The sequence below is a fragment of the Schistocerca gregaria genome, chromosome 2 (assembly GCF_023897955.1).
Source record: "Schistocerca gregaria isolate iqSchGreg1 chromosome 2, iqSchGreg1.2, whole genome shotgun sequence".
Lineage (NCBI taxonomy): Eukaryota > Metazoa > Arthropoda > Insecta > Orthoptera > Acrididae > Schistocerca > Schistocerca gregaria.
This window is the reverse complement of record NC_064921.1, coordinates 633,299,053-633,311,599: the sequence shown is the minus strand read 5'-3', so window position 1 is coordinate 633,311,599 and position 12,547 is coordinate 633,299,053. Positions and strand designations below refer to the sequence as shown.

Genomic DNA, 12,547 nt, shown 5'->3' with positions numbered 1-12,547 from the left:
CACTACACTGTTAACAGGTTCAGTGCTTTTACCATTAGAGGAATTTAATTTGTGAATGGCTCCTGAAACTACCATTGTAATATATTTATTTTCCAAGAACTGTGATATTCTAGGTCCAATCTTCATTTGTTGAAACTTCCCACATTTATATTTTAAGGTTATATTCTCTTTAGTTAAAACTGATACAATTTCAATTTTATCATCTATATTTTGAAGCTAAATCTTCGTTGGCATATGTAAATAATTTATAGATCAGATTTATATTTACAGAAATGCAATAAAACATTGCTTTGCATTTTAATCACATAATACCTTTAGTAGGTCTTTTCTTTCAGTAACACACCCTGAATTCATCACTTTTTCCATTACGCAGGAATGCTCATGAAACAACATTGACACTGTATGGGATATCTCATAACCATGTTTGTAGTTTTTTTCTCACTTACTTTCAAAATTATGTTACACAAGATACACATTTCATTATTATAAACTTACAGCTTTTGATGAATTGAACACTTTTTTTCTCATCATGAGTTACATCTTACATTTAGTGCTATTTTACATAGCATTCCTTTTAATTTCTGCACTCACTGAAGCTATAACACCCTTATGGTCACAGTTTCACTACTCTATGTAACTGATTCAGAAGTTCCCTTGGTTAGTTACTTGGAGATCTAAGACATAGCCAGAACAGCGTCATGTGAATCTCTATTCTTGGCACCACATTCTACAGCTGGCAAGCTCAAATCTGCCTTTATTACAATAGTGCAACCAGAAAATTTACCCATAATATCCTCCATTCACCTCTAAAGCTCCTATGGCAAGTGGTGTACACAGAAGAAAGATTAGGGTTTAATATCACCACAGCAGTAGGTAGCTTAAACACTTGGGCCAGGATAGCGTCTAAACTTTAACTCAGCAATTCCTAATTGCACCATGAGTGAAGTGTGTACCATTACCTGCTGTCACTTATGGAAAACAACAGACTCATCAACAATTTCTGTGGGTAAAATGTGGTTTAGGAAAATTAAATATCAGCAAACTACATTATGATGACTGACACAAATGGTTCAAATGGCTCTGAGCACTATGGGAATTAACATCTGAGGTCATCAGTCCCCTAGAACTTAGAACTACTTAAACCTAACTAACCTAAGGACATCACATACATCCATGTCCGAGGCAGGATTCGATCCTGCGACGATAGCGGTCGCGCGGTTCCAGACTGAAGCGCATAGAACTGCTCGGCCACACCGGCCGGCTGACTGACACATATGTGGACATATTAAAATGGCTGATTCCCAAAGATCCCTATTGTACAGTTCATAAAGTGCTTCAAATGTATGCAGAACTTACTCAAATAGAGCAAGACATTTAAGTGACTGCTCAAACTTCTGAAAACTCAGTGCTGAATGAATGCCCCAATTGTTACGTAATGAGATGAGCACAAAAAATCTGATTCAGATGGCTTGGGATTTCATAGTTCAAGCTCTATTGGCTGATTCACTCAATTTACCACTCAATAATTTACTGCCGTAGGGGAGGGGGGAACTTAAACATTAGTGTCATGCAATATTTTGTGTAATGTAATATCATGTACAGATATCTTTTATTAACCTGACACGTTCCACACCATTACAAAGTGTCGTATTCATGATCTATTCTGAAATGGTTAAGCTGGTTAGTTAGTTATTTAGTCAGTTAGCAATCAGCCCAGAAGAATTCTCATTCAATTGGCCTGGTATTTTCTACATCATTATCGGTGCACGGAGGGGGAGGGGGGGGGGGGGGGAATAACTCCTCTGTTCTAATGTGGTGGGGAGTGGAATGTGAGGGATGTTGCGCACTGTAATTGAAAAGGCGACTGATGTAGTGATGAAGTAATGGTGCCCCACAGGAAAAGGAAGAGAGAGGTAAAACAGTCCCATGTCCAAAATTCATGAGAATATTCTTTTATCATGGGTAAGGGATTTTGTTAATTATGTTTTTAATTCCAATCCTATCCATAAATCTGTACACATATTGGCTCCAATATATCATTCACAAATTGATGAAGATTCTGTATTTGATGCACAATAGTGCCAGCCATGTAAAATGGTTTAGATGTAAACAGTTTCCATTGGGACACACTGAACCATCATGGCTACATCTCAGTTCTTACATACCAAAGCCTAATCCTGTATCTTGTCCTCCCCCCTCCCACTATTTAAGCCATTACTACCATTTGCAAAGTCAATTGGTATGGTTATACACACACAAATAACTTCCTTGTGTACAGTCAGTAAGAACAAAGTGGTGTATTGAAACTGTTTAGCATTGCCACACATTAATGCCTTCTAAAATGCCAGGATCCTCACTAATGCAGAGTAGTTTTTATAAATAACAGTAAAAGCTGCATATATGCAACTGTAGTTTCATGTTGCAATATTAATTACACAACTTAACAGCATGTGCCATCTGTATCCTACATACCAACACCAGCTTTTCTGAATTGCTCAGGTGGGAACTCTCCGACAATATATCCTACATTCCCATGTTTGAGTTTTGCCTGACGACTTTTGTTTGATTGTAGTTTCATGTTACTTGCTAACAGTCTTTCTGTCTTTCTGTTACATCTAGCAACTATCCTTTTCACAATATTGTTATGTCGTATTTTTATCACATATGGAATACATGGTTAATTTCCTGCATCAGCAATGAGAAAATGACTGCATCATGATCCCAATAGTTTTACTACAGCTTTTCGAATTTAATGCCTCTGGAAACTAATTCAAATGTTTAACCAATTTGAAAAATCTTAAAATTGGTATTTATTAAATGTCACTATTTTCTAAAAGTTGGTTCTAAGCACTATTAATGATAATACACATCTTGAACTATAGTGAATGATTGGTCTTTCTTCTGGGCACATGCTGTTGAAGAAAAATATGGTAACGTAATAAAGAGATACAGTCCATCACAAGCACAGACAAGCAAAGAGGGAAAAGAGTGTCTTACCAGATAAGCAGCAATGTCACTTTTCTTCATCTTATGTCCAATGCTGAGATAAATATTACATCCATGTTTGAAAGCTTCATCACTTAGAACCTTGTGTTTATCATGAAGTAAAAGTAAGAACACTCCATTTTTCACAGCCTCCTGCTGAAGAGCAAGGTGGAGTGGTCGGTTCATCCAAGAAGAGAGATCCGTCTTGAACAAAAGCAATGACTTTTATTGTAAGGAGGCAAAGCACAAACTGCATAGAAGGAGCACATAAATTTTTACGGTTCCAGGACATAAGACAGATGGAAAAAAAATTAAACACATAGTCACTGAATTTAATAAAGCTGCTACCATAAGTGACAACCAAAACAACAGTTGCAGCGACACTTCATATAGAATTGACATTTATGCTAACAGCCAAAGGTGGGGAACAGCCAAGCAAAGTACATGCATACGTAATATTAATAAAACTGTAAAACAAGGAAAAAATTTTAAATGCACTTTTTGATAAATCTGAATTGCTGGTTGAGTAACTATTTTAGTTTAAAACAAGACAGTACTTACGAATAAAGGAGATGACTCACCAAAAGGCAGAAATGCTGCATCACAGGTAGGCAGACGAAAGAGCTTGGCTTGCTTTCGGAATGCACTTCCTTTTTCTAGCTGTACAATAAACACGCACGCACGCACCCCCCCCCCCCCCCCCACACACACACATATATATATATATATATATATATATATATATATATATTATTGTGTGTGTGGGGGGGGGGGGGGCAGTGAGTTACCTTAAGTTTAGGCCAAGGAGGTTACAGAAGCGGAGGATGTGCTGTAAGGATAGCTCCCATCTCTGCAGATCAGAAAAGCTGGTGGTGGTGGGGAAGGTCCATTTGGCACAGGTCTCCCAATGCCCTGCAGATCCCAAACCCACCACTTCACTCTTCACACACATAACCAACTATATCCCAGTCCCTTAAGGCTTCACCTTTGAAGGGGAGGTGTATAAACAAATTCATAGCAGAAGCATGGGCACCCACATAGCAGCCTCCAATACCAACTTCTTCACAGGCCACCTAAAGGAAAGATTCCTAGCTTCACAAAACCGCAAATCCCTAGTCTGGTTCAGGTTTATTGATGATATCTTTATATAATCTGGACCCAAGACCACAACATCTTATCCACATTCCTCCACAACCTCAACACTTTCTCTCCTATTCACTTCACCTGGTCCTCCTCGAACCATCTCGCCTCCTTCCTAGATGTCAATCTCCTCCTCTCAGATGGCTCCATCCATACCTCAATCCACATCAAACCACCAATCACCAACAGTACCTGGACTTTGACAGCTGCCATATCTTTCACACTAAGAAATCCATCCCATATCATGTGGCCACCACTGGTAGACGCATCTGCAGTGATGAGAACTCCCTTGCCCAGTAAGCTGGATGTCTCACAAAGGCCTTTGCAGACAAGCAATACCCTCCAGACCTAATTCACAAACAGATTTTCCATGCCATATCCTCACACACCTGATTCTCACATCCATCCCAAGAACCAACCACAAAGAAGCACCCTCCTTGTCACCCAATACAATTCCAGACTCAAACAACTGAAACATGTTCTTCGCCAGGGCTTTGATTATCCATCATCATGCTCAGAAACTGGGGACATCCTACTCAAGATACTTCCAACCACCCCAAAGTAGTATTCTGTCACCCACCCAATATCCACAACATCTAGTCCATCCCTGTGTCACTCCAGTTATCAGTGCTAACAGCTGAAGGCTGATGCGTGCTGCTTTGCTCTGCTTGACTCATCCTAAACATTGCCCTAGTTAAAACCATATAAATGCTCTGCTGTCACTATATGTAACTTCCTTAACACGAGAGTACTTCTGTGTGTAATTTCTTAATGTACATATACAGATAAATGCAACTGGGACAGGTCAATCAAAACACTTCCTGTATCTAACATGAACACAAATAATCAATATTCAAATATCAAAAAACACTAAACAGAAAAGCGTATACTTCATCTATACTAGCAAGCTTTAATATTAAAAATATAGATCTGGCCTTTTCTCTGTGCCCAGCGTGCTGTCTTTTGGCTTTATTTGTGGATCCAATTATATCACCTGTGAGTCTTTCCTCTCTTTTCCAAGCGTCAGTTAGGTTAGCTCGTCGTAGTTGACATGAAACAGAGAACAAAATTATTTTAGCAATGTCCAAAAACGTGTCCTGTCATGGATTGGGCATTTTAACATTTTAAATGTTCAGATAATAAGTTGCCGTCTCTTTAATCTAAGAGTAGATGATCAATGCAGCTAGCCGCTATCTCTGTGTAATGTCTTGTCTGTATCAACGTGCATCTGTTGTCTTTAAGATCCCTTCACCTTCACACGTAAGTCTATACAGTAAAGTAAGGCCCTCCCAGGCGAAAATTAGACTAATGGAGGATTATTAGTATTATCTCTATTTTCATTTGCTCTTTCTCTTTCTCTCCTTTATCTATGTATAGTTTTTAACATAAGATTTCATCACGTGATAAAAAGAATCAGCCAAATAGAATCTTTGGTGGAGTCCTTCATCTTGGTAATCAGCCGCTGGCTTGCTGTAAGAGATCTTCACATGTATTATTACTGTTAAACACTGCAATCAGTCGGGAGAATCAATCGTTTGGACAATTAGTTTTATGAAAGATTGCGAATTCCAGATGTGTACGAAGCCTTTTTGGACGATTTAACACAGACTCAGTGATTGCAGGCTCTCTTCGACACAGCTGAAACTTTCCCACTAATTACAGGGCAACGTGATCAACAAATGATTCGAAAAAAACCTCATTCGTTCATTCACTCCAGAACAAAAAAGTCACAAACCTTATTTATGGAGGAAATCATGTATTAAATCCATCTCCATTACATGTCCAGCTCTCCGGTGACTCCACGCCTTAATTAATTTCCTTTTACAATCTCTTTCTCTTCAAAACATACCGCCAATGGCACAAATTTTAATTGTCTTGCTTTAGCGAGAAGAAAAGCAGAATATGTATCTCTCAGAAACATGTCAATCCCTCAACAGATACTCCAGAAGCTGTCCTCGTTACCACACTAACAACCATGGAGACTACATATATGCATCTCTGTTATTTAAAAGAATAAACACACTAGAAAATACTTTGGCGTTGACGAGCTGTCGTGACATATATTACGAGAAAATCGGATCAGATAATTTTTCCAAAGTGAATGAATGTGGATGGTTTGATTGAAAATGATTAATTGGTGCATGGTAGAGGGTATTTGCTGTGTGGACATTACATCGGGATTGCCCACTCCTCAATGGTGATCCAGTGTAGATCCCTCAGAGTCTGGATCACCATTGAGGAGTGGGCAATCCCGATGTAATGTCCACACAGCAAATACCCTCTACCATGCACCAATTAATCATTTTCAATCAAACCATCCACATTCATTCACTTTGGAAAAATTATCTGATCCGATTTTCTCGTAATATATGTCACGACAGCTCGTCAACGCCAAAGTATTTTCTAGTGTGTTTATTCTTTTAAATAACAGAGATGCATATATGTAGTCTCCATGGTTGTTAGTGTGGTAACGAGGACAGCTTCTGGAGTATCTGTTGAGGGATTGACATGTTTCTGAGAGATACATATTCTGCTTTTCTTCTCGCTAAAGCAAGACAATTAAAATTTGTGCCATTGGCGGTATGTTTTGAAGAGAAAGAGATTGTAAAAGGAAATTAATTAAGGCGTGGAGTCACCGGAGAGCTGGACATGTAATGGAGATGGATTTAATACATGATTTCCTCCATAAATAAGGTTTGTGACTTTTTTGTTCTGGAGTGAATGAACGAATGAGGTTTTTTTCGAATCATTTGTTGATCACGTTGCCCTGTAATTAGTGGGAAAGTTTCAGCTGTGTCGAAGAGAGCCTGCAATCACTGAGTCTGTGTTAAATCGTCCAAAAAGGCTTCGTACACATCTGGAATTCGCAATCTTTCATAAAACTAATTGTCCAAACGATTGATTCTCCCGACTGATTGCAGTGTTTAACAGTAATAATACATGTGAAGATCTCTTACAGCAAGCCAGCGGCTGATTACCAAGATGAAGGACTCCACCAAAGATTCTATTTGGCTGATTCTTTTTATCACGTGATGAAATCTTATGTTAAAAACTATACATAGATAAAGGAGAGAAAGAGAAAGAGCAAATGAAAATAGAGATAATACTAATAATCCTCCATTAGTCTAATTTTCGCCTGGGAGGGCCTTACTTTACTGTATAGACTTACGTGTGAAGGTGAAGGGATCTTAAAGACAACAGATGCACGTTGATACAGACAAGACATTACACAGAGATAGCGGCTAGCTGCATTGATCATCTACTCTTAGATTAAAGAGACGGCAACTTATTATCTGAACATTTAAAATGTTAAAATGCCCAATCCATGACAGGACACGTTTTTGGACATTGCTAAAATAATTTTGTTCTCTGTTTCATGTCAACTACGACGAGCTAACCTAACTGACGCTTGGAAAAGAGAGGAAAGACTCACAGGTGATATAATTGGATCCACAAATAAAGCCAAAAGACAGCACGCTGGGCACAGAGAAAAGGCCAGATCTATATTTTTAATATTAAAGCTTGCTAGTATAGATGAAGTATACGCTTTTCTGTTTAGTGTTTTTTGATATTTGAATATTGATTATTTGTGTTCATGTTAGATACAGGAAGTGTTTTGATTGACCTGTCCCAGTTGCATTTATCTGTATATGTACATTAAGAAATTACACACAGAAGTACTCTCGTGTTAAGGAAGTTACATATAGTGACAGCAGAGCATTTATATGGTTTTAACTAGGGCAATGTTTAGGATGAGTCAAGCAGAGCAAAGCAGCACGCATCAGCCTTCAGCTGTTAGCACTGATAATAACGAAGCAGTAAGAAGTGTTGTAGGACCGATGGCTACAGATAGCGCAACAGAACACCCTGTAGACATGGCTGTGGGTGTAACAGCAAGTATGCAGCAGGGATTACATCCACTGGTAATTACCATGAAACAAATGCAGATGATAACCGAGAGCATGAATACCTTGAAAATGCAAAATTTGCCTCAGTTACTGAAGGGCAAAATGATTTGAATACGAAATTAGCCTCAGTTACTGAAGGGCAAAATGATTTGAATACGAAATTAGCCTCAGTTACTGAAGGGCAGGAAAATCTGAAAACCGATATTAAAGCACAATTAGTGACAGTCACTCAAACTCAAGAAGAGATGAAATTAGTCCAGAGTGAGATTAAGCAGAAGTTACAAGACAGTTTCTCCAAATTAGAGCAGCGGATAGAGGCGAAGACCAAGGAACTCAAAGATCAGACAGAACAAAAATTAACTGCATTAATAGAATTGGTGAAAGCACAATGTGAGGAATCTACTCAGCGCGTATGTGTCGAAATGAAGGAGTATGTGGCTATTAAGATAGATACCGTACGGGAACAAGTGGAAATGGTTCCACAATTAGTTCAAAAGCAAAACGCCATGGCATGTGCAATTGCGCAGCTTCCTGAATTGGCACGTACACAGACTGACCTAACTGAAAGCGTTGAAAATCTGACAGAGCGTCAAGACGTTATAGACCACCAAATTAACGTATTATTGGTAAATTATCCGAAATCACATTAGAAAAAGAAGGCTAATGTGTGAAAACGTTGAGCAAAATGTTAAGGCAGCATTCCAGAATTTATCTGGCAAACAGGAAGAGAATTTGTTTGCGAAAGGACTTGAGGAGGTGTTACAGCAGTTAGGTGCTGATTTTGAGCATTGGAAACAAACGATAGAAGAGTCGATGCGTGCTTCACAACAAAGCTCAGAACGAATGAATACAGAGCAGCAGCAGAAGTTGGCAACGACTATAGAGCCAGCTACTACACAATACCGACTTGTGCAAGTAATTCAAACATTAAACTGCCACAAGCTGCTTGTTTGAGTGAATTCTTATCTACCTTTGGCATGCCGAAGAAAAAATGATAAAGTATCGGCAACTCCAGATTTTTAACCCTGACAATAGGGGGGATCCATTCAATTGTTTTTATTCAAAGTTTCAGAGGAGTACTACCCAGAAATTGGTCGGAGTGGCAGAAGATCAGTTTAATTACAGGATATATACAAGGTTCGGTCGGCGATCTGGGCCTCGGACATGACTTCTGTTTGCCCGACATATGACGATTTTGAGAAGGCGTTTTTAGCAAAGTTCTGGTCAGAAGGGGTGCAGGAACGCCTAAGGCAGGAGTTGCTCTACCCAGAGCCTTTCTCCTTTTCGAAAGGAAGCCTTAGAAGGTATTTCGAAAAATATATAAATAAAACGAGATACTGGGATAGACCTATGCCCTTGCCAGACATAATAAACATACTTAAGGCAAGACTACTAACTAGCATCCTGAATCAATTGATTTACGGCAACGACAAAGACTTGGAGTCGTTCCTCACAATGTTAGACCATATAATATTATCGAAGAGAACAACCAGAAAGCCCGTAATAACAGATTCCAATATAGGGCGATAGAACCTCCGCCAAACCGTAGGCAAGGTGGAAGTATGGGTTATACCAATGGCGATCAATCGACACTTAGAAGGAATGAACAGAGATCATTAAATAATGGAGGAACTCCTCAAAATCTGAATAGTAATCCCGGCAATGGTCTTGCGAGGGGCTATTCAAGGAACAACAGGAACGGGAAAAGATACAACCCCGTGTGGGGGAACGAAAGAAATTTCAGACCCCAAGCCTGGAATAACAACAATTATAGAAATTGGAATCAACCGGCAGGAATGAATTCAAATAGCCAACATCAGTGGCGACGGACATCTCTGAATCAACCGGTAATTACCGAAGTGACGGATGATGTTAACTAGCAGACAAATCAAAGTCCAACAAACTCGTGAGGACCCACACGTGCCCCGGAGGAGCGGTCAACAATTGGTTGAGGGGCAACAGGATATGTTTACCCGTGCTAACGTATAATGATGGACGATTACTGGCAGATGAACTGACCAAGGACTTAGAACCAAAAGATGAGGATAAGGAACAGGTGGCAGTAGCCGAAGTGAAAGTCATTATACCTGTGGGTGTTGGAGAAAACAATTCCTTTATTCCCACATACATTTAGCAATATCTGAACACTACACACATGAATGAATTGTGTAGACATGAACAGCACGGAATAACTAACTAAAGCTAAGTCAAAGAATAACTATAACACTGCACGTAAATTAACACTTCATGGAATGTTTATGAAGCACTGTACACTTGTAGGGATCGATTGTCAGAAATAGGTCACTACATGACTCCCACCTTTAATGCTAACGATACCGCAGATTAAATTTCACACCCCGTCCAGCTCTTGTAACTACTTCTTTCTTGAAAGCGGGCGGTGCGTCACGTGTGTCAGTAGTTGTGTCAGGGAGTGGTGTAGTAGTCCTCGACGTCGGTCCTGGTGTTGCAGTGGCTGGTATTCGCTGAGCGTTGTGGTGTTCGTGGGGTACAGGAACACATCTTGTAGCTTCTCCTGTCTTCTCTGGTTTGTGTTCAGTGGTAGCTGTGGTGTCTGTTGCGTCCAGAAAAGCAGGCTTGATACGGTCCACTGCAACTGTGGTGGGTGTACCGTTAATCATTATGCGTAAAGTATTGGTATCCCTACTGACTACCAGATATGGTCCGTCATATGGTGGCTGCAGTGGTTTACGCACAGTATCACTGCGTAAGAATAAATGCGTGCACTTGTCTAGCTCCGCAAAAACGAACGAGTGTCTTCCAAGCTGGTTTCTGGGCATTGTTGGTCTCAATTGGCGTATATGCTCTCTTAATCTTGTGGCGAATTCTGAGGCTATGATTGTATCATCTGCCATGCTGTGCAGAAATTCTCCAGGTAAGCGTAACGTTTGTCCATACACCAGTTCTGCTACTGTTGCTTTCAGATCACTTTTGAATGACGTTCGTAGACCCAAAAGTACGTTAGGTAATGTCTCTGTCCAATTCGGTGTTGCGTGACATCTCAGTGCTGCTTTTAACTGTCGATGAAAACGCTCAACCATGCCATTTGATGCGGGGTGGTATGCCGTGGTGCGTATGCGTTTCGTACCTAATAACGTAGCCAATGCTTTGAAATCGTAGGCTTCAAATTGTCGTCCTTGATCAGTTGTAATTCTCAGTGGAACTCCAAACCGGGCAATCCAACCACGAAAAAATGTTTGAGCTATAGTTTCTGCAGTTATGTCCTTCATTGGAAATGCCTCAGGCCACCTAGTAAATCTGTCAATCACCGTGAGGCAATAACTGTAGCCTTCCGATGTCGAGAGTGGGCCGATGATGTCAACATGGACATGGTCAAAACGCTGATTTGGTGGAAGAAATGTGCCTAATGGTGCCCTGATGTGCTGTGTGATTTTATTCCTCTGGCATGCCAAGCATTGCTTCACAAATGCTTTACAGTCTGTGTGCATGCATGGCCATACAAATTTTTGTTTGACCAGTCTGAGTGTGGCTCTTACTCCTGGGTGTGACAGATTGTGCATTGATGCAATGGCCTGTGTTCTGAATTGCTGTGGCACAAATGGACGTATCTTTCCTCTTGCTACGTCGCAGTACAACTCAATGTTTGCTTCCGGAAATGTCATGAGCTGTAGCTTCAATCCTTTCTCTTGTTGCAATAGATCACACAACTCACTATCACATTGTTGCGCATGCGCGAGGGCGTCGTAATCAATGGCCTTTGTCACTGCTTCCATCTGTGCGATGTCATCTGCTACTGTGGACACTGCTTCTATTGCGAGAAAGTGCATCAGCTGGAACATTTAGCTTCCCTTCCACATACACAATGCTGGTCGTGAACTGGCTGATATAATCTAAGTGTCGCAGCTGCCTGGGCGATGCCTTCTCTGGCTTTACCTTAAAGGCATAGGTAAGCGGTTTGTGATCTGTGTAAATCGTGAACTGTCGCCCTTCCAATGCATGTCTGAATTTTTTTACTGCCATATAAGCTGCGTACAGCTCACGGTCATATGTTGCCCAACGTTGCTGAGATGGTGACAACTTATGACTATAAAATGCAATGGGCTGCCATAACTGATCAATTTGTTGCTTAAGTACGGCACCAATTGCAGTGGACGAAGCATCAACCATGAGAGCGAGTGGAGCTTGCGCGACCGGGTGTGCTAACTGCGCGGCCTCTGCTATAGCTTTTTTTATAGCGCGAAACGCGGTGTCCGCCTCGATAGTCCAATGCACACTGTAGTTAGGTTTAGGTGCGCTTTAAGTAGTTCATTCAATGGTGCAGTTATCAGTGCATGATTGCGAATGAATCGTTGGTAGAAATTCACTACTCCAATGAATCGTCGTAATTCTCTGACTGTGACAGGGCGGGGGTATTTGTTTATGGCCTCTACTTTACTGTGTGGCGGTCGAATGCCCTGTGCATTCACCAAAAACACACTTGGAAGGATTAATTACTAGTCCATGTGTTCGTAGGCAGTCAAACACTTGTGCCAAAT

General features: G+C 40.5%; 1 protein-coding gene across 1 annotated transcript in view; it reads right to left on the bottom strand.

The window, feature by feature from the left end:
• LOC126334654 (piRNA biogenesis protein EXD1-like) overlaps nt 1–12,547 on the bottom strand; it is a 127,776-nt gene that overhangs the window by 9,116 nt on the left and 106,113 nt on the right. Inside the window, exon 7 of the mRNA XM_049997099.1 lies at nt 2,998–3,189. Coding sequence (XP_049853056.1) covers nt 2,998–3,189 — 192 coding nt within the window. The remainder of the gene's footprint in view (nt 1–2,997; nt 3,190–12,547) is intronic.